The sequence below is a fragment of the Branchiostoma belcheri genome, unplaced genomic scaffold, assembly GCF_001625305.1.
Source record: "Branchiostoma belcheri isolate BF01 breed outbred unplaced genomic scaffold, Haploidv18h27 scaffold13, whole genome shotgun sequence".
NCBI lineage: Eukaryota > Metazoa > Chordata > Leptocardii > Amphioxiformes > Branchiostomatidae > Branchiostoma > Branchiostoma belcheri.
The window spans coordinates 2,371,624-2,397,908 of NW_017802713.1; the positions used below are offsets into that span (position 1 = coordinate 2,371,624).

General features: G+C 41.6%; 4 protein-coding genes across 4 annotated transcripts in view; 3 read left to right on the plus strand and 1 right to left on the minus strand.

Annotated features, from left to right (window-relative positions):
• LOC109463844 (amine oxidase [flavin-containing] B-like) overlaps nt 1-12,284 on the plus strand; it is a 14,670-nt gene extending 2,386 nt beyond the window's left edge. Inside the window, exons 4-16 of the mRNA XM_019760722.1 lie at nt 1,834-1,935; nt 2,472-2,563; nt 3,003-3,106; nt 3,854-3,891; nt 4,387-4,536; nt 5,438-5,597; nt 5,970-6,066; nt 8,047-8,100; nt 8,370-8,427; nt 9,297-9,394; nt 9,795-9,906; nt 10,765-10,827; nt 12,025-12,284. Coding sequence (XP_019616281.1) covers nt 1,834-1,935; nt 2,472-2,563; nt 3,003-3,106; nt 3,854-3,891; nt 4,387-4,536; nt 5,438-5,597; nt 5,970-6,066; nt 8,047-8,100; nt 8,370-8,427; nt 9,297-9,394; nt 9,795-9,906; nt 10,765-10,827; nt 12,025-12,168 — 1,272 coding nt within the window. The 3' untranslated portion in view covers nt 12,169-12,284. The remainder of the gene's footprint in view (nt 1-1,833; nt 1,936-2,471; nt 2,564-3,002; nt 3,107-3,853; nt 3,892-4,386; nt 4,537-5,437; nt 5,598-5,969; nt 6,067-8,046; nt 8,101-8,369; nt 8,428-9,296; nt 9,395-9,794; nt 9,907-10,764; nt 10,828-12,024) is intronic.
• Nucleotides 12,285-14,662: 2,378 nt separating this feature from the next.
• On the plus strand, nt 14,663-21,378 carry LOC109463693 (the record flags this gene model as incomplete). Its single annotated transcript, XM_019760544.1, has 6 exons — nt 14,663-15,277; nt 15,809-15,953; nt 17,470-17,618; nt 19,486-19,563; nt 20,641-20,740; nt 21,239-21,378. Coding segments are annotated over exons 1-6 (1,227 nt in total), but the record flags the coding sequence as incomplete, so codon positions are not given.
• On the plus strand, nt 21,367-22,098 carry LOC109463821 (tripartite motif-containing protein 3-like). Its single transcript, XM_019760694.1, has one exon. The coding sequence runs from the start codon at nt 21,379-21,381 to the stop codon at nt 22,063-22,065; it is 687 nt and encodes a 228-aa protein (XP_019616253.1). The 5' UTR covers nt 21,367-21,378; the 3' UTR covers nt 22,066-22,098.
• Nucleotides 22,099-23,348: 1,250 nt separating this feature from the next.
• On the minus strand, nt 23,349-24,491 carry LOC109463694 (transmembrane protein 56-B-like). Its single transcript, XM_019760545.1, has 3 exons — nt 24,372-24,491; nt 24,150-24,223; nt 23,349-23,634 (listed from the first exon to the last, which is right to left on the minus strand). The coding sequence occupies exons 1-3, from the start codon at nt 24,489-24,491 to the stop codon at nt 23,349-23,351; spliced, it is 480 nt and encodes a 159-aa protein (XP_019616104.1).
• Nucleotides 24,492-26,285: the final 1,794 nt, after the last annotated feature.

Below are 26,285 nucleotides of genomic sequence, written 5' to 3' on the forward strand. Positions count from 1 at the left end.
GTGTGCACCCAAGGTCCTTGGTGCACCGAATTTTTAGGTTGGGTGCACTGCACATGATAAACAACATACAGATGGATGGAAGAAGATTAGCCGCGGCGACTGTTGCAGGGCTTCTCTTGCTTGCAGTCTTTTACATTAGCCCTAACAACAGTCGCGGAGCGGTGCATTGGGCCAAATGAACAAACATGCGTTTTACCGTGCCGGAACACTTTGAGACCGAAGTTTGCACGTCCCTAGATTCCTAACAGCCTCACCTAACGTGCCGGGGTGTTTTGCGCGTCAACCGGCCCCTGCGCGACTTGTACCGCCACTATTTGCGATCGCTCCCCACGTAAAACATAACAGTTGGCCGCCATTTTTGATTGGAATCAGCCGCCGGCAAATTTGCCGCTATTTTTCTGATAAGTTATTTCTATGGATCAGAAAAGTAGCGGCACATTTGAAGTAGCTGATTCAGCGCGCGGCTGACCAAGATGGCGGCCACTCGGCTTATGAATACATGGGGAGCGATCGCAAATAGTGGCGGTACAAGTCGCGCAGGGGCCGGTTGACGCGCAAAACACCCCGGCACGTTAGGTGAGGCTGTTAGGAATCTAGGGACGTGCAAACTTCGGTCTCAAAGTGTTCCGGCACGGTAAAACGCATGTTTGTTCATTTGGCCCAATGCACCGCTCCGCGACTGTTGTTAGGGCTAATGTAAAAGACTGCAAGCAAGAGAAGCCCTGCAACAGTCGCCGCGGCTAGATGGTTCCCCTACAGTGTACTTGGTGACGGTGAGTTCCACTCTGCGATAGTTCTTAAAGAAAGAATGAGTTTTTTTTTAACACTGGTAATTTAGACTATTTCTTGTTCTTTTGTTTCAACGATGGACAACCAAGTTTAGGTACTAATAGTTAATAGTTCACTGTTTGTACAATCACAATCACCAGTTTATTGCTCATTTTGTACATCATGCATAGTATGGAGTATCAACTGCGCTGCTAACTAAGTTGATGCATTACAATTTTAATTAAAAATGCCAACATGGTCTAGTATATGGACCAAACCAATATTTGTAGCCTAATCTGGCACTTAAAGTCTAAATGTCAAGAAGTGAACTTCTTCAGGATTATGACTTGATCCACCTTGCATTCAGACTGGTGGACTACCTTTCCTTGGGTTACATAAATGCCAACATGGGTGTAGGTTAATGTAGCTCTCAAGGCCGCATGCTTCCATGGGGAGCGTAGCGCCTCGGCATATGGATCTCCAGGTGGTTCTGTCCTGGGCTGCCTCCCACGCAGTGTCGAGGTTGAGGGAGACAGTCAGAAGGTCATCCTTCAGTTGATCGCACCAGGTTCGTCGTGGGCGGCCTCTAGGACGGGACCATGTAGTGGGGGCCGACTCTCTCAGTAGAGCAGCAGGCTCCAGGGGGGGCACCGCCCGAGCAATATGGCCAAAGAGCCGGAGCCTGGCCAGCCGTATCTTACTGGTCTTACTGGTTAATGTAGCACTTAGGTCTAAATGTCAATTAATTGAAGTTCCACTGGATTTTGATTTGCAATCAGACTGGTGCACTACTTTTTCCCTTGGGTTACATAAATGCCAACGGTCAGACATATGTACCAATATATGTGTATGTTAAAGTGGCACGAAGGTCTAAATGTCAAGAATTGAAGTTCTTTTGGATTATATTTGATCCACCTAAGTTTTTTTTCTTTGGGGTTACCCCCCAGGAATCATTGAAAAACGCCATCAGGTGAAATGTATTTCCTGGCTAAACAGCAAGCAAACAAACTTCTAAAAATGTTGTTTGATAAAGTTAATATTGACTTTTGACTTCTGTTACCACAGGGTAGACCTACTCAGTACAAGCCTCTCCCTACCTCCTGGAACCCATTTAAAACCATGGACCTGCTACACATGCTCAGGCTTATTGATGAGTATGGGAGCAAAGTAAGTAAAGACTTCATTCTGTTTTACTAAAAAAAAATACAGTAACAGTAAGTTCTCACAAAGGTCTAAGATGCTCTAGTATCCCCAAGATTCAGTAAAAAAAATGCTGCAAAAACAGTTTCTCCATTCTACCATAAAAAAGTCTCTGACCCACCGCTGCCGACGCTGCACCAGGTAGTAACTCATTGCATATCAATTTTACATTAATTACTACACATTAAAAGTACAACTATAATGCAATATAAAAACAGTTGATTCAATGTTTCCTTTAAGTTAAAATTACGGAAATAATCTAAAGTTGTAATATGCAAGGGTTGTATACGTGAAGGCTGATATGAAGTGGATCATTTTTCATTGTTCAATAACTTTAATACAGTACGGCAGAGTAGTGTTCAAGAAACGGGACGTTCTGCACCTAAACTGGCTTATGTCATGCGAATTTCTGAGGTTTCTACAATCTCAATGATATTAATGTATTTGTGACAGTACTGCTGAAATTAATTTTTTTATCCCGCTGATGCCCGATTTGTTTACAGATCCCGGCTGATGCACCCTGGGATTGCCCACATGCCGCAGAGTGGGACAGTATGACGATGAAGGAATTCTGGGAAAAACACTGCTGGACAAAGTAAGAGACACATATCGACAGGTCATGATCAGATATCTAGAAAGATTAAAGCTTCAGCATCTGACACAGTTATGTTATTTTGCAATGCAGTGATTTTGCCATGCTAAAGTTAATGCAGTTAGATTGAAAATCCATGGTTTTAAATGTAAACCAACCTTTTATCACAGGATGCCTATTTATTTCTTGTATATTTATGAAGGTTTACTACATTTGTGGTAGAATTGAAAATTATTAACAGGTGACTATCACCTCTTTGAACCAGTCTTACACTGGAAGGACCCCTGCTATTTTTTTATAAGTGTGGTTGGATTTTAACATGCTTGAGGTGTGTCTGTCCTCAAACACAGGACCTCGTCCTATCCTACTTCAGATCTGAAATGTGAAAATACATGACATTGTGTAAGGTTTAGAGTATAATTATTTTGTATTTTTCCTACAGAGCTGCCCACACGTTTGGTGACTTGATTGTGGAGTCATTTGTGACAGCCAAGTCCCACCAAGTGTCCATGTTGTGGTTCCTGTGGTACATCAAACAATGTGGAGGTAATTCGATGATTCGAGGTTATACATGAGATACACAAGGAATTATTGTTCCTCAATTGGATAGATTTTGAAAACTGTCAGATGTTTCAAGTTATAATGAAAGTTTATTGCAAATACATGCCCGAGGGCTAATTGCAGTTACAAACAACATAGAAAGAAAATACAGTGGTATGTGAGACTATATCTACTTCTAATATTATACTATATGCTACAACATGACATGACACTAGTTTTACTGGGTTTGACTTCTTCTTTTTAGGCAATGGAAGACGAATTTACCCACTTCTTCTATAATATGTGGGTTCTTTGATTTTAGTAGTAAAATTGTTTTTTTGTGGTAAGGAATGGTGGGGAAGTAAGGCAGCATTTTGGACACGGTGGTAAATAATTGATTTCTGATGTCGTCATAAAATGGACAGTTAGAGATGAAATGAATTTCGTCTTCCACTGCATTTGAGGAGCAATATTTACAAATTCTCTCCGACACAGGTAGTTTAATATATCGCCGTTTTTCGATTAGCAATCCACTACTTTTCATCAGCGACTAGCAAAGTGTGGAAGTAATGTTACATGTAAGCTTCATTCCTAATACTATTAGCTGATTCAGAAGTTTTTGGTCAGAAATATTATTTTGACAATATGGTTTATCAACTGTTAACTAGTGGTCTCAAGTTAGGTTGCATGGGTTTTCCTTCTGGTCCCAAACTAATAAGACACATTTTAAAACTGTACTCTTTCCCCCACCAGGTTTTGACAGGTGCTGTTCAACAGTTAATGGTGGACAGGTGAGTCTTTCTTAAGAACAGCTGACACAGGTACATGTGTGTCTGTCACATGCCCTTAATGTTGCCAAGCTCATGTTCATGTATGTACTAGTATAATTCAAGTCTTCTTTCGTATTTAACAACATATTGTGTACACCTGTCAGATGAACGATTTATTTAAGTTCGGTGCGATGGGTTTGCTTCAAACTTGGTATGAACACGCGGGAGCACACTCTGGACATGACCACACAAAGAAATTTTAAGATTCGTGCGAAAATTCCTGGGCATTGGTGGGCGTTCCCTAAAAAGAGAAACCCCCTGAAAGACATGACAATTGGATTGACAAGTTTCTTTCAAGATTCAATATTTTGGTTCCAAAAGAAAGATGAACTTAAGTACACTTCAGAAGTACCTGTTAAGGGTGAAGGTTAACCTCTGGTGCCTTTTTTGCTTTAACTGCATTCCCCAATATATTGTGATTTCCCATGTAACAGCCTAATTCTCTTGTGTTTGTAGGAGAGGAAGTTTCTGGGTGGATCACAGCAGATCAGTCTGAGGATGCAGGAGTTGTTGGGGGACAGAGTAAAGCTGAACAGTCCTGTAGTGAGGGTGGAACAGGGACAGGATGGAGTCACACTGTACACAGGCACACAGGACAGCTTCCAGGTGTGTGTAGGGTACAGGAGTGTGTGTGTAGGGTACAGGAGTTACAGGACTGTGTGTGTGTAGGGTACAGGAGTTGTTGGGAGACAGAGTAAAGCTGATCCATCCTGTAGTGAGAGTGGAACAGGGACAGGATGGAGTCACACTGTACACAGACACACAGGACAGCTTTCAGGTGTGTGTTACAGGAGTGTGTATGTGTAGGGTACAGGAGTTACAGGACTGTATGTGTGTGTGTAGGGTACAGGAGTTACAGGTGTGTGTGTGTGTAGGGTACAGGAGTGTGTGTGTAGGGTACAGGAGTTGTTGGGAGACAGAGTGAAGCTGAACAGTCCTGTAGTGAGGGTGGAACAGGGACAGGATGGAGTCACACTGTACACAGACACACAGGACAGCTTTCAGGTGTGTGTTACAGGAGTGTGTGTGTGTAGGGTACAGGAGTTGTTGGGAGACAGAGTAAAGCTGATCCATCCTGTAGTGAGGGTGGAACAGGGACAGGATGGAGTCACACTGTACACAGACACACAGGACAGCTTCCAGGTGTGTGTAGGGTACAGGAGTGTGTGTGTAGGGTACAGGAGTTACAGGACTGTGTGTGTGTGTAGGGTACCAGTGTTAAGTTACCTTAAGGTGCTAAATATATACTTTAGTTTCAGCACATTCTTAGTATCTAAGTGTCAGAAAAAATAATACAATCAGCACTTTTGTTGAAATGAAACATTATATATTTTTTGCTGACATTATACTTATTTTATTTGATATGGTGCAGCTAAAATATTTTTTTATGCACCCAATTTTTTAGGCTGGGTGCACCAGTCCTATTCCCAAAAATGAATTTCGAGCCCTGACTTGATATTCAATTGCTGATTAGAATCTTGACATCCTTAATTTGTTCATTCTTTAGGCTCGCTATGTGGTGTTTTCCATCCCTGTGCCCCTGCAACTGAAAGTGACCTTTGACCCGCCACTGCCGACCCCGCGGTACCAGCTGATCCAGCGAGTTCCCATGGGCTCCGTGCTGAAGATCATGGTGTACTACGAGCGACCGTTCTGGAGAGAAAAAGGTTTGCAGTTGCTATGTCTTTATTTGTTTCAAGCTCACTGGCCCATACATTATAAGAACAAAACTAGACTGTCTGCCTTGCCTGCGTCTGCCATATATGCATGAGAGGGCACGTAGAGGGCGTACTAAGTAACATTTGCAAAGCATTTGCATAATGTTTACCTTCGCACATGGTCTGCTCTCAAACACATTCACATATATGGGGACAGGAGTCTAAATCCCTCCTACTATAAAATTGCAACATTACATGTATGTTACCCAACACCGGTTATCATGGTGACAGATGTCTGGTTCATGTCATTGACTTTATTTGTTTGGAGAAGAAGAAGAAGAAACGTAACAAAAACAATAAGTTTTATTCATGTTTCTGTAGGCTACTCTGGATTGATAATTATAGAAGAAGAGGATGCTCCTGTCTGTTTCACTTACGATGACACCAAACCGGACGGATCATACCCTTGTATCATTGGGTAAAAATGCTGTCATAATCATATTAAGGCCACACCAATTTAATTTGTTGGTTCTCAAAACTAAAAATAAAAACAGGTCTAGGCATCCTATTATAGCCCCAAACGCTACGAAAGGAGCAATGAAGTTAACACAAAAGGCTTGGTTAATATTTTTTAGTTGATTCAGAACCAGAATGTTTTTTTTTTTTGCAAATCAGAAAAAAATTAAGAAGCGAATCCGAGAACCAACAAATTAAATTGGTATGGCCTAATAATAAACATGCTATCAGAACAAAGATAACACTATTGGTTTATAATGATACTGAAGTCCAGAAAATCTCTTAAGGTCTCTCAGGACAGTTGAACATCATGGAAGAGGATGGCCCAGTCACCTTTACGTTTGATGACACCAAGCCAGACGGGTCCTACCCTTGTCTTATTGGGTAATGTTTCGTTGCAAAACTCTTGTGCTACCAATTAATACCAATCTCCTTGAATCAACATCAACACCAATTGTTGACTGATACTGAAAATAGCAGAGGAGCAATCAGTACATGAATCACTTTGTGGGCACAACCCACTAATTCCAGCCCCTATTGGAATATATGGAAAACATCTAAGAACTGAGCTGTCAACAATCACCTACTTGAGTGTTCAACTATTGCAAACACATATTGACAGGGTAGTCCAACTTCCAAATTGTCCATTTAGTCCAAAAATTTCACTTTTTGACCAGCGATACCTGGCACGGCAAATGCAAACACTGGCAGCATGACCTCTGACCCCCTTGAAGACCACCAAAAGACAAGAAGATGGGATTAGTTTTAGAACCTACCAAGCAGCCAAAACAACCCTAACAGCCAGTTTTTTCAAGTTGATAGAAATAGAAATAACTCTCCAGCTGGAAAATGCCAGCATTTATCCACACATACCAAGAAAAAGGCTTTTTCAGTTGGTTTGGCTGCACTCACTCAAAGGGGTCTCAGACTGGGCCCTCTGGGCATGCGCCATTTGGTGGCCTTTGCCCTTGTGACTATTTCAAAATTATAGATCTTGTCCCATTGTAGTTCATTTTCGGTCCTGTAATGTCTGGTTCATCTACTAGTTGAGGTGACTGGACCATATTGCTCTGCCATGTACCAACCAGCAGCTACTAAGTTTATAATTCCACCATTTAACAAAAAACTGCCACAATCTGCCAATTAAAAAAACAAGTAAATTTAAAGAGATCTAGTAATGCATCATATTCAGTAATCTCAGATCTATACACATTTGAGGCCTTGAAAGCAACATCAAATGATTAATGTGGTAGTCCTATGTTACCTGTCAGAACTGTATGTTGATATAATGTTGCACACTGAAGCAAATGTTTAATATGCAATTTCAGAAATTGTGATAAACAATGAGCATAAGAGTAAAGATGTGACGATCAATTTTGAGATCTTAAAAGAGCATCACTGGGATATGTTTTAATCATCACATTCAATCAAAATAAAACTGAATTATAGACTAGAAATTGGTAAAAGGTGTTAAATATTTTATCAGATACTTCATTTCCATTTGGTAAGGCCATGTTGATTTGATTATATGGATGACATCCTCCGGGATCCCCAAAACTGATGCGCGCATGCGAATAAAAAAAAAGTTTTGCAAAAAAAAAGTTCTTTTCATTATGAAATCTACGTGGTCATGAGGGTTGAGCAAATGGCACAGAATATGGTTTGGCAAATAATCTAGTCTTCAAGTTCATTTCTTTACAATTTCGTCATTGGTATAGTTTTTATTAATTTTTTTTGTACTTATGGTATATTTTTGCTCATTTTGCAACTGTTTTGTACTATCTACAGTATGGTTGAAAACTTTTTTTTTTTGGAAACGGCCGAAAATTCATGCGCGCGCGGATGTCATCCATATAATCAAATCAACATGGCCTAACTTCAATACAAAAAGAAGCTTTATAACATGTTGACTGAATTGTTATATATTTGTTCTTCAATGTAGATTTTGCCCAGCTGATAAAGCTATTCACTTCTCACAGCTTCCTGAAGAAGAAAGGTAAATTTAAATTTTTTCTGGCATTCCTGGAAAGAGGGGAACCATGCTAAAGATGACTGGTATAATGTTAGAAAAGAGTACTGAAGAATGTTACTTAGCAAAAGCAATGTCATTGGAAATGAGTCAAATCCTTCATCTGCTTAGACCTAGAGATTAGTGGAATGGTTTTGTATTAGTATATTAATGTTCAGAACTATCTTTCTGTACAGTGCTGTTGTCAGCTGATTACTGATGATTAAATACTAACAAACTAACAAAACTTTTTGCAGGAAGATGCTGATCTGCAAGAGCTATGCAAAGGCCTTTGGGACAGAGGAAGCTTTGAAGGTACAAAAATGTATGAATATGGACGCAAAAAGAAAGACTTCACAACAACATACAGCTTGAACAGGTTTAGGATGGGTACATGGTTTCTGAGGACCCTTCTGAGGAGTTTTGGTCACAAAGTCAGTGTAAAATAGTCATTAGAAACATTTTCAATTAGTGGTAAAATGCATTTTCAATTAGTGGTAAAATGCATAACTAGAAAAGTAACATTTGCACAGCAAATGCATAATGTTTACCTTTGGATATGGTCTGCTCTGTTAATTCTTACTCAAACACATTCACATACATGTATATGGTGACAGGAGTCGAAATGCCTACTATGAGATTGCAACATTATGTAACTCAACACCAGTTACCATGGTGATAGACGTCAACAAATCAGGTCATTGGCCAGGTCAGAGGTTAGTGTTTGGAACAGAAGAAGAAGAAATTGAGTAAAAACAATATGTTTTCCTTCGGTAAACATAATAACCTTTGCATATGGTCTGCCCTGTTAATTCTTAGTCAAACACATTTTTATTTCATATATATGGTCAGACAGGAGTCTACATTGTAAATCCCTCCTGCTATATAATTGCAACATGATGTAACCCAACACTAGTTACCATGGTGACAGACAGTCTGGTTCAGGTCATTGACCTTTTTGGTTTGGAAAATAAGAGGAAACGTAGCAAAAACAATCTGTTTTTCTTCGGTATATTAACATAATAAGAGACCAATACATCAATGATACAATTGCTGTCTGATTTACCTCATTTTGTGTGATCATCGCCACATATGCATGAACATATAATAATATTATAAATAAATGAAATGCTATGTGCTAAATAGACTGCCTGATGACAATATTGTCTCTGCTGTTTGTTAAGCCAACAGCCTATGTGGAAAAGAACTGGATGCAAGAGGAGTACTCTGGAGGCTGCTATACCACCTATTTCCCACCTGGGGTCCTCACTAACTTCGGAAAGTATGTTATCATTATCAGCTCATAGTGATAGAATACAGCATGTAAAAATAAAAGTGACGTTTTTGTACACTTTTCTGTAACAATTGAAACTGGCATAAACATCTAATTATTGTATGAAATTAAATGGAAATATTAAAGCTGCATTATAAAATTTTCTAAGCACAATTCCACCAACAAAGGCATCAAAGCTTGTCACCTTCAGTGCTAAAACTGTTATTTCACTTTTATTTGTCTCATTTCCAAAGCAACCATTCAAAGAAGAATTCAAATTAAATATGACTGTTTGCCGTCATCCAATGGCTATGCTAGTCTTTAATACAATTTTGCTTGGGAGCCAATCAGATAGCTTGAATATTTAAACTCTTCAAATGAAGATGTTGGGTGTTGTGTTGATTGACAGGGTACTGAGGGAGCCGTTTGGACGTATCTACTTTGCTGGAACAGAGACGGCCACCCAGTGGTCAGGTTACATGGAAGGGGCGGTACAGGCTGGGGAGAGGGCCGCTAGGGAGGTGAGGAGGAGCAAGCATTCTTCAGGGCTGGAAATACTGGGTGCATGTGCACCTTAGTGCACCCAAATTTGGAGCTGTGCACCCAATTTTTTTTCCATGGGTGCACCAGTGCACCCAAATATTTCCGTAGGTTTATATATGTTACAGTAAATATGCTGAATGTATAGTAGTATACAGCATATTCTAATATCTAAGGTAAAAAAATAATGAAATCATTGTTATAGTACATTTATTTAGAAATTAAACATAACTGGTTTTTGCTGACATTCTACTTATATGGTGCACCCAAAATATTTTTGTGCACCCAATTCTTTAGGTTGGGTGCACCAGTGCACCTATTCCCAAAAATGAATTTCGAGCCCTGATTCTTAAACTAGCAGTACCATAGTCTCAGTGGTTAGAAATTCCTCTTTTAGACCCAATATTGGCAACGTATAGATCATTCTTCCTGAAGATCTAAAACTCAGTACACATGCTTGTTTGATGCCTTTTTTAGTTTGTTGAAGTCCTCCCAGCAACCATTGGTATGGTCGCTTATGGCGGCGCCCATTGGCCACACATCAGTGCAATCACTACAGCAGGGGGCTAGTTCACTTGTAGTGGTATGCGTTTAACTCCCACACTCTTTCTCAACTGTTGAGAAAGTGATCTTTGGTATGACTTGGCTGGGGATCGAACTCACAACCTATATACCGAATGCAAGGCGAGCACTCTACCCACTTGGCCGTTGCACCAATGCCTTGAAAAGAGAGTATGCCGTCAAAACAGTAAACAGGGTGGTCAGAAATTCACTGCTTGATGTATTTATTGTGATGATCTGTCAGAATGTACATGGAAATCCTTTCCCATGTTTTTCAGACCTTACATGCAATGGGTCGCATCCCTGCAGACCAAATATGGCAAGAAGAGCCTGAATCCAAGGTACATTTTTGGTTCTTTTTTTCACCCCCACCACTCACTTTTTTTCTTCACCACCCACACAAATCCTGTCCTTGGTGCTGAACACCACCCACACAAATCTGAACATGCCTGTCCTTGGTGCTGAACACCACCCACACAAATCTGAACATGCCTGTCCTTGGTGCTGAACACCACACAAATCTGAACATGCCTGTCCTTGGTGCTGAACACCACACAAATCTGAACATGCCTGTCCTTGGTGCTGAACACCATCCACAGATATCTGAACATGCCTGTCCTTGGTGCTGAACACCACACAAATCTGAACATGCCTGTCCTTGGTACTGAACACCATCCACAGATATCTGAACATGCCTGTCCTTGGTGCTGAACACCATCCACAGATATCTGAACATGCCTGTCCTTGGTGCTTAACACCACTCACACAAATCTGAACATGCCTGCCCTTGGTGCTGAACACCACCCAAAGAATCTGAACATGCCTGTCCTTGATGCTTGAAAAAAAACACAAATACTACATTTATTCATAAAAACTATACTTACAATAAGCTGATTTTGTTTCTTCTTTGGTTTTTCTCTTTCCCTGACTCATTCATATGTTTAAGTTCAGTTGACTTTATGTACTTTTGTGTTGACTTTATGTATTTTTGAGGTGACTTTGTGCACTTTTGACTTTTATGTACCAATTATGCTATGTACAACATTGTATTAAGTTCTTTATCTGATGTCTGACCTTTGATTTGGACTTGGATTTATGTTTATATGATTTCTTTGCTTATGTTTATATTTATGTTCTGGTGCCTTATAAGCCCATATGAGCTGGGTGACAAAGAAAGGTTGCAAGACACGATAATAAAAATTCATTATTTCATTTATTCAGGTGAACATGTAGCTGTATTTGATTTGATTTGATTTCTATTTGATATATTGAAATTGCAATACACGCGGAACAGAGACAGTTGTTGCTGGTGTTGTGTCCCGCACATAGAAACGAATACTGGGCAGACAATATTCATTTTCACTTGAGTCTAGTGGGGAAAGTCGTGTAAAGTGCCTTTCCTAAGGGCACAAGATCAGTGGCATGTCAGGACTCGAACCTTGGACCTCTTGATTCCGAGTCGCGCACTCTGCCGTTGCACCACACGACATATTTCAGAAATTGCAAGACACCTGAGTACATTGTTTTTTTTTTTTCAGGAGTGTCCAGCCCTGCCTTTTGAGTCGACGTTCTGGCAGCGTAACTCCCCGTCTGTCGGAGGTTTCCTGAAGCTGCTGGGTCTGACCCCGGTCCTCGCAGCTGCGGGTGTGGGAGCGTTCGTCTTCAAGAAGAGTAACCTGTAGCCGCCATCTTGTGAGGCTGAGTTGACAGAATCAAGTCATAACAAGAAATGGAAAATTGAGTTTTTATGTATTTTAGGCCACACCGCCTTAATTTTATGGATGACATCCTCTGAAGACCCCCAAACTAGTGCACGCGGGCAATTAAAAAAAATTCCAGGACAAAATAAAAATGCCACTAAACCACAGGAATACAAAGCAGGTATTGTTAATTTGCGGCAGTACTTAGGGATGTATACAACAAGCCGGCACATACTGGCTTTTTGCGAAATTTATGAATCGGCACTGTACGTATGTACTGAGTTCTTGAGTCGTGGAGCTTTGGTAGCCTGGGTGCCCGGCTCCGTATTGTTGCTAACTACCATGGACTACCCAGGCCTAGAGCCAGGACAGAGCCTTGGTGGACGTGATCTTTTTTTTATCTTTTTTTTTTTTGAGAACAGGCGAAAATAAATATGCGCATGGATGTCATCCATAAAATTAAGTCGGTGTGGCCTTACTGTATTCTTTATTTCTGGCAATCATGGCCCATCTAAGAAAGTAAGAAAATATACAAATAGAAATACACTATATACAATATTAACAGCAGTTTAAAATATGACTATGACTAGAGACAGACCCAGATATTGCGGAAGAATCTGTTGCAGAAGATTACATCGGATTTGAGAACAGATTGGATGATGTTATTTGAGGAGTTATACAGACAAGATTTTTGAAATTTATTATTGTGAACTTTTTCCTGATTATATTTCAGTCCATACTATTTTATGGATGAAATATATTGTTTTTCCTCATGTTTTTCTGTGTATGCAATTTCCCACTGGCTCCCATAAGGCAACGGGCATTTGTATAGCAGGAAATTGAAGACAGGAAATAAGATAACATTTGCTGGGACCTTTGAACTAACCAGTCAGTGACACTGGTGTGTTCACAGAAACACTGATCACAAAACAAAGCTTTTCATCTTGGTAAAAATGCAGAAGAAGTTAAAGATTGTGTCACATAATTCCACCATGCTGAAAGACCAAGACTTGATGACTGAAAAATATAAACTAGAAATCAAGTCATCATCAGTAAAGTTCAAAGGACAATCTGTGCAAAGATTCCTATATTACTGTAACCTTAAATTAGATTTAAAAATCTATGCTGCTATGGTCTTCATAGAGATTATCATTATATATAATACATTTGTATATAATACATTTGTATTATGTGGTTATGTACTTTAAATATAGTCCTGACAAAAATTCATCTTGTGAGTCTGAGTTGGTGAATGAAGAAGGTTCAACCAACCTCCTTAAGGCCATGTTGATTTGATTATATGGATGACATCCTCGGGGAACCCCAAAATTGATGTGCGCGTGCGAATAAAAAAAAAGTTTTGCAAAAAAAAAAAGTTGTTTTCATTATGAAATCTACGTGGTCATGAGGGTTGAACAAATGGGACAGAATATGGTTTGGCGAATAATCTAGTCTTCAAGTTCATTTCTTTACAATTTCGTTTTTTTTCGTTTGATGTTGGCATTCTACGACATTGGTATGGTTTTTTTGTAACTTACGGCATATTTTTGCTCATTTTGCAACTGTTTTATACGATTTACAGTATGGTTGAAAACGGCCGAAAATTCATGCGCGCGCGGATGTCATCCATATAATCAAATCAACATGGCCTAAGTCATAAATATGCCAAAAATGATTTCTCTATAGCTATGATACACCGAATAAAAAACAGCAAAAAATATGACTAGGTATTGTCAAAAAGTTTATTCACATATAATACTCAATGGACAGCAGTGGGCTCGGGAATAGGAGTGTAAAAAATTAAACTCACAGGAAGAAAGTCATTATTGCTTTGCTAAACGAAACTCGGATAATACTTCTAAACACAGATTTATTAGTGTTTTAAAAATGATTTCAATTGTCTTCATGTTGTCATGAAGTTTTCTATCGAAATAAATGGATTTTATTCGCTGCATGGAAGGAGTTTTTGAAGTGGTTAATTTTGCTTCAATATAATTATTCCGACTACCTCATGATAGTCTAGTATGATCCCTGGTGTGTGTTTTACTGTTTGGTATATACACGTACATGTAGTAAAACTGCTAATGAACACACTGCTGTACACACGTGTATAATCATCTTACGTTGAACTAAGGGTAGCAGTTCGTGTGCGGAAATTTGTTTTGGCTCCGTGAAATTTCATCGAAACCCGGGAATTCTCCACTTCTTCACATCTTGCCGCTAAATGAAGGAGTCAGAAGCTTTGAAGTTTGTAATTGGTCTGCCGTCACCTTCAATATGTGTTGAATAAAAATCATCCTTCTCCTCATAGAAAATGGCAGTAATTCTTAATTAAGTTCCTTTCATGGCGCAAGGGAAATAGCGAGTACAATATGCAGACAATTAGCAGTTCAAACTGCGCAGAGCGGGTAGGTTTGGTTGTTTTCAGCTACCAGAATAAAATTTGCCGCCAACCCGGGCGGCTGGATGTAGCGAGATGGGAGATGTTTATGAACAGACTTGGGGATACGGGATCCAGATCCGAGGCGCGGATCCGGATCAGAATATAGATCCCGTTGGTGATCCGATTTACCAGCGGCCTCGTGGATCATCTGGGATCAATTCCCCGGATCCAGGTCAGAAAAGAGATCTAGATCCAGTTTATGAGCAGCCTTGGGGATCTGAAATCCCGATCCGGGCCCCGGATCCAGATCAAAATATAGATCCTGAGGGGCAAGTTTACGAGCAGGCTTGGGGATCTGAAATCCCGATCCGGGCCCCGGATCCAGATCAAAATGTAGATCCGGAGGGGCAAGTTTACGAGCAGGCTTGGGGATCTGAAATCCCGATCCGGGCCCCGGATCCAGATCAAAATGTAGATCCGGAGGTGGAGGTGTACGAGCAGGCCTGGGGATCTCACTTCCAGATCCGAGGCGCGGATCCAGATCAAAACATAGATCCGCGCCTTTGGATCCCGCTGAGGGAGCGTCGTGGCCGGGAAGGTTTCGGGACGACCGGGCGCGACGAGAACGTAGGCCGGCCTTCCCGTGACCGCAGCCCGGTGTTGGTGTTTCCGGCCGCGCCTGGGGCGCCGGAGGGCGGAACGAGCGACGCACCTGACCTAGGTAAGGGCCTGCATGCACTTTTTCGTAAGCGTTAAGTATTCGTAATCCGTAGGCAGTCACCCAAAATCAATGTAATTCGTAATCAGTATATTAGCCGTAATTGGTCGTTTTCATTCTACGTATACGTAAGGCGCACTCCTAGGCAGTTAGTACCAGTAACTTATCTGTAAAACGTAATACTTTAATAAGTACTCCATGATTTAACGCAAGTTTGAGAATTTGTGGGGTCATGTGGCGTAGCGGTAGAGTGCTCGACCCGGAACCAAGAGGTCCAGAGTTCGAGTCCTGACATGCAACGGATCTTGTGCCCTTGGGAAAGGCATTTTCCTCTTACCTCAAGTGAAATATATGAGTATTATCCTGTCCTGTATTTGTACTCTGTGTTAGTGGCGGCATTAAATAACGCCGATTACGTTAAAAAAATTTAACGTAATCGGCGGTGAAATTTTTTTTGGAATTCGTAATCACTGCCCCCTACCTCCTTTTGCCCGGCGCTCCCAGGTGGACCGGACCTAGAGCCGGGTGGACCCGACCCCGTGCCGGAGGGACCCGATCTCGTACCGGAGGGACTCGACCCCATACCGGAGGAACCCGAGCCTGCGCCCGGTGAAGCTGAACCCGTGGACCTGCTGAATCCGCTATACGTCTCTGACCTCCCGCCAGGTACTCACTTTTCTATTATGTATGCCTCTTTCTACGTCGATGAAGGTTAGGCTTTTTGGTATACCTCTTTTTCTCGCTCGCTCACTCACTCACTCACTCGCTCGCTCGCTCGCTCGCTCGATCTTCTGACATCATGGTTAATCGTTGTGCATTTCTTTATTTCTGTCAGCCTTTTCTCTTAACAATGCTGATGTGTTTACAGTGAAGGTATTTACGTGAATTCATGATAGCATGATGTATTTATTATAAGAAGAAATTTATTGCACGACATTTTCACAAGGTACAATATATGGCAAACTACATAGAGAAAGTAACAAACAATAAAATAAATGTATTGAATAAGACCTAATGTCGAATAAAACCTAACATATCTTAATTACTCAAACAGTAAGGGCTAGCACAAGTCTTTGATAGTGTTACAATCGAGTGGGCTAATCACAAGTTTCTGTATTTCTTCTAATAACAAAGCAGTCCTTTATATATCTACATATTTTTGCGTTGTGGGAACCGTTACATGTAAAGATATATTCAAATCTGTCTCCAACATAGAGACTCTTGAAATCCGTTGTACTTGATTCGAGAAATGTAAATATCTGCAGTTGTCGGTATTTTTTCAAGTGGTTTTAGAAAATGGATCAGTGGATAAACCTATAAAGCCTCAATTCAAGCTCATTTGACTGTTCAAAGCCGTTGATATCTACATAACGTTACATGTATATATGCATCGATAGTTTTAACCCAGCATATGCAGCACAGGCATGTTCAATTTTTAGTGTGTTTTTTTCACTAATATTTTATGTGTGTTTATACCTTTCCTTAGATATTACTGGTATGACACAGGTATAAAGCAATTTAAATCACAAATTCATGAAAGTGTAAATTATTGTGCTATTTGTAGGGACGCATTTTAGAGGAAAAAGTGGCCAACAACATTAATCTAAACATAAAAGAATATCAGTTAGGCCACAGCAAGTAATTTTATGGATAACATCAACGCGCGCATTAATTTTCGCCTGATTTTGAAAAAAAAATTGTTGCCTTCTGACAGTGGTCAACATGCCGCAAATGGACAAATATACCTGTTGCCATGCCGGAAGGTGGATGGCAGATAACTATGAAGAGAGGAGACAAGAAAAGGCTCTGATTTAATGTTTTGTTTCTTACTTCAATGCAGTGATATGTGATTCTGGCTGTGTATTATGTGATGTTCCCACTGAATGAAAACCATTTGTACAATGATTGAGTCAAAATGTTTGAATGTAGGAACCTTGTTTTTTTCGGCCCGCCTTTTTTTCGCCCGCTGGCATTAGATTTGGATTCTGCGGAGGATGTCATCCATACAATTTACTTGCTGTGGCCTTATGTATCATTTTTCACAGCAATTTAGTATACACAAGGTGCATACTTTATACATTATTATCACTTCACATCATTGCTATTACAGTACGGTCTAGTCCGTGTGGACAAATCTTTCGTAAATGCAAATATTGAAAACTAAAAATCAACTCTTATTTAGGTAATGTCCAGGACAACACCATCTGTGGAAATGGGCTGTCACGTGGCCGGCTGGTATGCGTCGCCGTGGCAACGGTCGTCATGGTAACGCTGATGACGTCAGTGCCCTTTGCTGTGATGATGGACCACTCCAACCCGAAAAGTGCAGGGGTAAGAGTTATTTATTTTCTTATTAATTTATTTATTTACTTATTCATATATTTATTTTTTGTTTATTTAACTGTTTTCCAAGGGGGGCCAGGATGTTACAAGACAGGATGTTACATACAGTAAAACAAAGGAAGAACAACATACAGTAAACAATAAAGTCCAATGCGTCAAAACAAAATCATAATCCGATATTCAAGGTCCTAACCGTTCCATGGTCAAAACACCAATGTATTATTTATCCTCTTCTTTCTGTCTTGAATACAATGAAAATATTTAACCAACATACTTATCTCTACATATAGTTTTTTTTTTGATAATATAGTCTACACTGTAAAATTAACGTTGTGTCTCCGAAACAAATTATTGTTCAGAAAGTAACGTTAGGGATTTTTTTCTTCAGCCGAAGTGATCCGAGATGTACAGTTTAACAATGTAATGTAAAACTGAAACACATCAGGACACTAGTATTATCAGTATCACATCCTAATCATACATTCATTGTACTGGAGTATTATGGAATCCAAGGCCCTACGCTAAATTGGTTAAAGGCTTTCCTGACCAACAGGGAGCAAACAGTAGTGGTTGAAGGGAAGGCGTCGGCTCCAGTTAAAGTAGCGTCTGGGGTCCCTCAAGGAACCGTCCTGGGGCCATTGCTCTTTCTCTTGTATATAAATGACCTACCAGATCAGCTTGACTCAAATGTGAGGTTATTTGCCGACGACTGTCTATTGTATGTAGAGCTTTCTACACAGACCGACTCACAACTTCTCCAAAAAGACCTGAACACCCTGGAAGAATGGCAAAGCAAATGGCTCATGCAGTTTAATCCCGAAAAATGCTACATTATGCACATAACAAACAAACGAACACCACATGCAACTAGCTACCAGTTTTGTGGTCAGGCTTTAGCAACCACAAAAATCCATCCGTATCTGGGCGTCACGCTGACAAGCGGACTGAAGTGGGGTGCACATGTTAATAATATCACAACTAAGGCGAAACAGACATTGGGAGTGATTAAACGTAATCTGTGGGCATGTCCAACTAGAGTAAAATCACTTGCATACACGTCACTTGTAAGACCGAACCTAGAATACGCTGCGACAGTATGGGATCCATATACAAAGAAAGACAAAGACAAATTGGAAAGGGTACAGAATCAAGCTGCAAGATTCTGTATGAACAACTATATAAGAGGTGCTAGTGTCACGGAAATGAAAAGAAACCTACAGTGGACCTCACTGGAAGACAGAAGAAAGATGTCTAGACTATGCATGATGTACAAAATGACTAATAAACTGGTGGATGTCCCAACTACTAAGTACCTAATACCAGCCCAGAAGAGAACAAGAAATAGCCACGCATTCAAGTACCAGAGTTATCAACCGAGGATTGAGGTGTTCAAGAATTCATTCTTTCCTAGAACTATCGCAGAGTGGAACTCACTGTCACCAAGTACAGTAGGAGCACTGTCAATAGATAGCTTTAAACAATGTCTAGAGCTAGAAGTTCAAGGGTTAGGTGTAACAAGTCGATCGGTGTAATATAGCCAGCTGCCGCCGCGCCGCGTGCCTGCGAAGCTGGTGTGTTACGCCGAAAGGCGGTTATACCGGCTATACAGATACAGATACAGATACCAACATCTATTTATTCATGAATATGATATATGTATTATGTTAATAATAATATAATATCAATATTTACTAGTATATATTTACCACATTTAGAAGGAATTGACATACAGGAAACTATACTGAGTATATTAATGAACGTATTCAGGAAAATCACTGAGCATACCTGGACACACTTGTGGTTACACTATACTCACTACATATCGCATGACTGACATTTCTGCTTGTCCCACCAGGCGGCTACTATCCTGCGCACCGGACACCTGCCGGGCTGGCAGACCTCCCAACCCGCGGTGCCGGCCCCACGTGTCCCGGTCAGTGGGAACGATTCATCCCTACTTCATACATTTTCATGTTAACACTTCTTGACCGTAGTATGGTAGAGCGCTCGCTTTGTAACCGGGAGGTCGTGAGTGCAAACCCCGGCCGGGTCATACCAAAGACTTTCAAAATGGTACACACTTCTTTCTCTGCTTAGCACTCAGCATATATGAGAAAGAGTGTGGGAAGGTCAAACACACAACACTACCAGCGGACCAGCCCCCTGCTGTAGTGCCCTGCACAACTGTGTGTCGCCCAAGGGCTACGGAAATGGACATGGGCACCAAACCCTATGCTCTGTATAGAGCACTGGAGACCTTCTTATACCTTTAAACAGACGCCTTCTGTAACAAAATCTATCTGTTCTTACATTTCTATCGTTGACATAAAAAGATGCGGAAAGACGCTGAATTCTCACGCTAGAATATAATATCCTACGTTGTATCTGTAGATATGTATTTCTATTTTTTTCTTCTTGTGTGTGGCATGTACTTACTAATAATGGGCCGAATAAATACAATAAAGAAGAATTAATTAGTTAAAACGCCCCTCCTTTCATGTCTTTTTCCTGCCCCTCCCTCCTCCTCCTTCCCACTTTCTCCATCCGGTCTTCCCTGGTGCTGAATTGCCATCAAATGACAGAAAAACAGTAAAGATCGAGAAAATTATACCCAGATATTTTGTGTTTGTCCGTGATATTGTGAATGCGGCGGAAAGAACTATTTTATTCACTAGAAAAATTCATTGGGTCCTCAGATACTTAGAATGAACTTAGTTGTCCACTGTATTCTGCTGCTGCAGTAGCTTCAGCATCCTGCAGCATCAATCAGTCTTTCTTCAGTTCTCTCCACTTCGTCCTATTCATCGCGAGCCTCCTGAGCTCCTGGAGTTTTCTTTCTGACCGCAATGGTCCTAGTCCTTTTTCCTTGAGGTCTGCCCTCAGCAAACTTAGCAGATTACTGCAGTGCCTTCCCTTTCTGGATCTGTAAGTGTTAGATCACTGTAAGTGTTACCAGGGCGAAGGGCACAATGAACTTACTGAGTTTGAAGTGCCTGTACAATCACTACAGGTGAACCCCGTGCCTCCTCACGGCGATGCGGGCAAGCCAAACCCGCCCGACGTGCCTGGTCCTCGGCGCTTCACCCCAGCCACTGGGAGGACCAGTGAAGGTACGTTATCATATAACTGTCGTCGTAAGATTGTGAGAGTACATGTGTGTCTGTGCGCCACTCTATCTCTGTCTCTCTCTGTCTGTCTCTTTCTTTCTCTATCCTCTGTGCCTGTCTGTGTGTGTGTGTCTGTCTCTCTCTCTCTCTCTCTCTGTCTCTTTCTCGCTCTTTCTCTGCTCTCATTCTGTCTCTTTCTTTCTCTCTCTCTCTGTCGCTCTCTTTCCCTCTCTCATTCTGTCTCTTTCTCTGTCTCTCTGACTCTCACTCTGTCTCTTTCTCTCTCTCTCTCTCTCTGTGTGTGTGTGTGTGCGCGCGCGCGCGAAGTGGGCTACACTTAAGCCGATGCATCATTTTTGAAAAAAAAAAGAAAAGAAATGGAAATAAATACTTTTCCAGTTTCACCACCTTTTAGAAATATCAGCATTATTCTCCCACTTTTGTGTTAACGTAGAGTTCATTTTCTACAAGGACGTTTGTGAATTCTCTTTGCTAACATAGAAGTGCTTGCCGGAGGGGTGGTGAAGATCCGCACGTACGGATTCGATCCTAAAGAGTCGTCCCCCCGCGGAGTGGAAGTGTCCATCGACAACGAGATCTTCGTCACCGACAGCGTCAAACGCCTGGTGCAGGTGTACAACATGCGCGGCGTCCACCTGCGGCAGTACCCGACGGTCCTGCCAGGGGGCGCCGTGATGAAGCCGTGGGATGTGTCGCTGAGCGGAGATGGCCACCTGTGGGTCGTGGGCACGGATGACGCCCACAGCGAGCACGTCGTGCAGTACGCAAGAAGCGGCCGCCTGACCTCCAGCTTCGGCATCGGCAACAGCCTCTACATCAACGGCATCGCCGCGGATCTCCGCAACGACCGCGTCATCGTGACCTGCTCTGACGGCTACAAGGGGCGGCTGGAGATCTACCACCCCGGCGGGCACCTCCTGTTCAGCCTCGGCCCGGAGCAGAGGATGGCGGCGCCGCTCTTCGTCACCGTCAGCGCCGAGGGAAACATCGTGGCCTCCGACACCCGCACCTTCAACGTCTTCGTGTACGCGGAGACCGGGCACTTCCTCACCAAGTTCGGCGGGTACCCGTCCAGCGAGGGCACCCGGCTGTATCACCCCAAGGGCGTCTGCGTGACCAGCACCGGCGACATCGTGGTGGCCGACCCGGGGAACCGGCGGCTGGTGGTGTTCACGGGCCGCGGCCGGTACCTCCGGCAGATCGCCACCGGGATGCGCGGCATGCAGGGGGTCGCCGCCGGGCCTGACGGGCAGCTGGTGGTGGTGGACGACAGAAACCGCACTGTCACCATCTACCCCGACTACTGATCCACCGGGTCAGCTAGCTAGCCTCCAACAGGCTTCGGGAAGCGGCTGGAAAGAGTAGAAAATGGCCAAAACGTCAGACAACATGCTAGGGAAAGTTGGTCGGCAAACTGTGGACTAATTATATATAACTCCCATGGCATGTTGTCTATCTCTTTCGTCAATTTCTACTCTTTCCAGCCGCTTCCCGAAGCCTGATAGAGGCTACAGTTCCCGTCAGCCCGATCGCTGTGCCCTTTGCGTGCTTTCGCACTGCCCCGCCCCCTGGCGTAGTACGCGCATACTGCATGTTTTTGAGGGTCTGCCAACTTCCTTTCTTTAAAATAACTAGCCAACCCTTTTGCGCTTTTTAGTGTTTCATTTTTATCTAATTATGAATACTTGCATATATATTTACTGATGTTTTGTGCAGGGCCACAAAAATGATACTAATTATATTGTTGATTCATTTATCTTGAATTGTAATAGAATGTAACGTGGACTGTTGCATGTACTTAGTATTTGTACCTTTGATGCCACAAATGACACTGGCAGCATATATTTATACATTCATGTACACTGTACCAGGCATTGTGTAAGTGTAAGTAGATTTCATTTAATGATAATAATGATTGCTTGTTGTTGTCGAAGAAGTACATGTATACAACCAATGACATATTGCTATCACCACTGTACAATGTTGCTACAAAAACAGGCCGACTTGTGTCGTTATATTTAAGGGCAGCCAAACAATTCTGCAAGGATGATTGTGACAATCGTAATTGATGTAAATAGAAAGACAATGAGGTCAACATTTCGTGTGTGTTTCTTTTTTGTCATTTTTCTTATAATACTAATATGTACTTTTCAAAACCAGTCTTCAAAACTGCACGCGCACTCCTAGACACAAGATCACGTGGACTTCATTGCACAACAATTGTACAGGGTACAAAGTATGGCATTTACTAAGTCCATATTACTATAGTAACTATATTGTCATAATGCTTGACATAACTAATACAAGAGTGGGTGGATACTATTTGATGAACTTTTATAATCATTGGAGGAGTTTCTAATATCTATACAGTCTTTAATATATATCCCTATGTGTAGCATGCAGGGGTTGTCACAAGTCAGTATGTATTTAAATTTGCTTTTTGAGCTCATTGTGGTAAATGCTGGAATAAAATCTGATAGTGTATTTTTGCGTATATCGAAATATTAGGGACATACAAGCAAAAGGTGATATTCGTCCTCTCTGGACATACCGTATACACACGCTCTAAACGCATACTATCTGATCATCATTAAGACTCTTTCCTTTTCTCACCGCGGACAAGCTTTAAGACACTTCGAACCATTTTTCCAAACCAATAAACGCTCATCAGCTCAAACACGGTGTGCGTGCCGAGTGCACCAACGATGGTGAGCCAGTCGAACTTGAACATTCTACCCGAGAGGATCACGGGAAGGGTGTAGTACCAGTACAGAGGGATGGTGGCGATTCTGCACAGGAAGAACACCGTCACGAAGCAGAGGCCGTTGATGACGTAGGCTTGGGACGTTTTTTGCCCGAGTTCAAGCAGGACGACCCTAGAATTTATTTCAGCAAGAGATACATTTTCACCAAGATTAAGAATTTAGATCCGTAGCTTATTTCATACATTTCATATACATGTTATATTAGCATATACAAGTCATGGTAGTCTAATAGGGTCGACTTAGAGACCCTTCTTACATATTAGAACACGTTTACAACTAAGGGTTCTAACATGAAAATATATTATTTAGAACAGTACTGAATGTTTTGTGTGAAAATGAAAAAAAGTTCAGAAACTAGAAAGGTAACATTTGCAAAGCAAATGCATAATGTTTACCTTCGCATATGGTCTGCTCTGTTAATTCTTACTCAAACACATTCATATATATGATACAGGAGTCTAAATCCCTCCTGCTATAAAATTGCAACATGATGTAAACCAACACTAGTTACCATGGTAACAGTCTTGGTTCAGGTCATCGACCTTTTTGGATTGGAGAAGAAGAGGAAACGTAGCAAAAACAATATGTTTTCCATCGGTAATCATGATAAACATGACAAGACATACCTGATAGTTTGGAAGGGGTTGGATAGCTCCATCATAATTCCCAGGTTCATATGCCAGGGCATGGCCCCTACAAACTGAACAATAGATAAGAAAAATGACACCAAAGTTGTCATGATTTATCTTTACAAGAACACCATCCTAACCATGAAAGTTTGATAGTCATACAATAACTTGTTGTCCCAAGATAACCCAAAAGATCATCACTTTCATGAACTCTCTCACCACTGCCTGGGACCCGGTGATCAGGCTGACCAGATGATGAACAAGTATGTCCACTCCAAACACCTGCTGTTCCAGCGTCAGGACAAGTTCTGTGAAAGGGAACGCGTTGTTACTTTCCATGTTGTTCATTTGTAGTGCGGGGTCGTGTGGCGTAACGGCAGAGCATTGGGCTCAGAACCAAGAGGTCCCGGGTTCGAATCCTGCCATGTCATCAACCTTGTGCCTTTGGAAAATGCACTTAACACGACTCCGCTCATGTGTAGATGAGTATGCCAGAATGATTATTATCGTGATCGTGGCATTAAAAGAAAAAAACCAAACCAAAACCATTTATCGATATGCAATCCACGAAACGTCACGTGTTAGCATAGCGTCCAAATTCAAAGTCAACATGAAAAAAGTAGCACACGTGTAACTAGATCATACGAACCAGCCAAAATTCGTCCGAGCCAGATTCCTCCTAACTGGCGAACAATTAAGTTTGGTCTGCAAAGAAAGAAGAACACTTTAAACGTACTGCGGCACCAGTAAAACATTTTTAAGTATATATATATCCTTTTTTGGGCCATATCATTTTCAAACTGATATAAGACCAAGTTCATCTGTATTGCTAGTTAAATGTTTCAAGGTAAAATATTTTCTTCTCACCTACAGATGTCGACTAGTCACTCTGGTCTTCCTCAGTAGACTGACCCAGTCAGGCTTGTCACGTGGCCTCTCTGATCCAGTGTTGACATCACACTTCAGACTACGTGACATGTCTCACTGGGTCAGTCTATTGAGGTAGACCAGAGTGACTGGTCGAATGCTCTTTGTGAGAACATTTACCTTTTGTGTTGTGTTGTGTTGTGTTGTGTTGTGTTGGAACAAAAGTTTTTTTCCTTGAAACAACTTAGGTACATCGATATCGCTGGAGATGACGGATGCCCAAGTGTGTGGGTCTCAGATTCGCAACCTGTTATCCACCTTAAACAAATCCACGCGAAGACCACCGTGTCAACTGTAACCCTTATTCAGGTGTAGGGATCGACACGATAATCCTACTCGGAAAATATGTATCTGTGTATCTGTACATCTGTGAATCTGTATTTGTGCATGAATATGTATCTGTACATGAATCTGTATCTGTACATGGATATGAATCTGATTGCAAATAAAGATCTCGAGTGATCTCGATAGATATGAGTAGACATCGTTGGTTATTACACTTACTCGTATCTATGCGGTGAGACGTCAGGCCGGAAGAATAAGATGTACAAGGAGAGGGTGTTCTCTACAAGTGTGACCAGTATGGAGGCAGGGCTGGAGAGAAAAAACAGACCACAGGCATATAAACCATAGCAATAGTACAGAATAACTGTAACTCCTAACATCAACGAAGTTATATAGACCTTGATTATGTATCCCAACTTGATTGATCATGCACCAGTGATGAGTAGCAGCAAAATATATTTGCTTACTTCAAAAGTCAACATCAGTCCTAGTCTTTTCCCTGAATTACCTGATTATATTGCTAAATAGACATTATATGACTAATGAATGAGAAACTAGTCTGCGATCTCACACAATCGGAACATAATGCTAACCTTCACAACAAACGTATTTAAAGGCTTCTCAGATACACTGACACAGTTTTTGTAAAACGCGACGATAATAACTACAATGTTTTGAAGTAAAGAACCTAGTTCAGTTTTCAATGCAATATTATCGTGACCTTGAAAATGTAATGTCTCTACTAGAGAGGGAGGGGGAGAGAGAAAGAGAGAGGGAGAGAGAGGGAGAGAGAGGGAGAGAGGGAGAAGAAGAGAGGGGGAGAGAGAGGGGGAGAGANAGGGGGANAGGGAGAGAGAGAGAGGGGGAGAGAGGGGAGAAAGAGGAGAGAGAGAGGAAGAGAGAGAGGAGAGAGAGAGGAGG

What these genes read in the sequence shown, in the direction of transcription:
- LOC109463821 (XM_019760694.1), top strand. Translation starts at nt 21,379, where the DNA reads ATGCGCGGCGTCCACCTGCGGCAGTACCCGACGGTCCTGCCAGGGGGC.
- LOC109463694 (XM_019760545.1), bottom strand. Translation starts at nt 24,491, where the DNA reads ATGGAAAGTAACAACGCGTTCCCTTTCACAGAACTTGTCCTGACGCTG. An exon ending in TCACCGGGTCCCAGGCAGTG is followed by an intron (nt 24,224 to 24,371) that starts GTGAGAGAGTTC and finishes TCTATTGTTCAG; the next exon opens with TTTGTAGGGGCCATGCCCTG. An exon ending in AACCCCTTCCAAACTATCAG is followed by an intron (nt 23,635 to 24,149) that starts GTATGTCTTGTC and finishes AATAAATTCTAG; the next exon opens with GGTCGTCCTGCTTGAACTCG.